At 48.5% G+C, this 746-nt stretch overlaps 1 protein-coding gene across 1 annotated transcript in view; it reads left to right on the top strand.

Moving 5' to 3' along the window:
• fbn1 (fibrillin 1) overlaps positions 1 to 746 on the top strand; it is a gene marked incomplete at its 3' end in the record, with an annotated part of 66,999 nt that overhangs the window by 13,052 nt on the left and 53,201 nt on the right. Inside the window, exon 7 of the mRNA XM_016477119.1 lies at positions 514 to 711. Within this exon, the coding sequence (XP_016332605.1) occupies positions 514 to 711 (198 nt within the window). The remainder of the gene's footprint in view (positions 1 to 513; positions 712 to 746) is intronic.

The raw sequence follows: 746 nt of genomic DNA, 5'->3' as shown, positions 1-746 counted from the left end.
GATTTACTCACCCTCAAGACATCCTAGGTGTATATGACTTTCTTCTTTTAGACGAATCCAATCAGAGTTATATATAAAAAAAAAAATGTCCTGGCTCTTTGGTTTGTGAGTGTGTGTGTGTGAGTGTGTGCGTGAGTGTGCGTGTGTGTGTGTGAGTGTGTGTGTGAGTGTGAGTGTGTGCGTGTGTGTGCGTGAGTGTGTGTGAGTGATTGATTCAACTAAAACGCTTCCGAAGAAACATTCCATGAACGATGTATAAATGTTTTCCTGCTAATGTGTTGAGAACATTATTAAAGCTGTTATGTTATCGATACTGGAAGAATGTTAGCTCATAATGTGGAGAGAATCTTTCTGAGAATGTTCTCTGTTAGCTGAGTGTGATGGTGCGCTCCGTGTCGTTCTGCACAGTTTCCCTGATGTTCTGCCGTCAGTGTGAACTCACTCTGAACTTCTGAAATGTCACGCAAACTGAGTGTTGCATTAGTGTGTTAAACATGTTCTGTGTGTCTCCAGATTACAGGACGGGGCCGTGTTTCGCGTCGGTCAGTAACCAGATGTGTCAGGGTCAGCTGACGGGAATCGTCTGCACCAAGACACTGTGCTGTGCGACGGTGGGGCGGGCCTGGGGTCATCCGTGTGAGCAGTGTCCCGTGCAACCGCACCCCTGCCGCCGCGGCTTCATTCCCAACCACCGCTCCGGGGCCTGTCAGGGTGAGACGCGTACACACACAATCACTCACCCACCA

Source organism: Sinocyclocheilus anshuiensis, unplaced genomic scaffold, assembly GCF_001515605.1.
Source record: "Sinocyclocheilus anshuiensis isolate Anshui unplaced genomic scaffold, SAMN03320099.WGS_v1.1 scaffold1182, whole genome shotgun sequence".
Taxonomy (NCBI): Eukaryota; Metazoa; Chordata; class Actinopteri; order Cypriniformes; family Cyprinidae; genus Sinocyclocheilus; species Sinocyclocheilus anshuiensis.
Note: the sequence above shows the minus strand (reverse complement) of the source record. Positions and strands in the feature narration are given on the sequence as shown.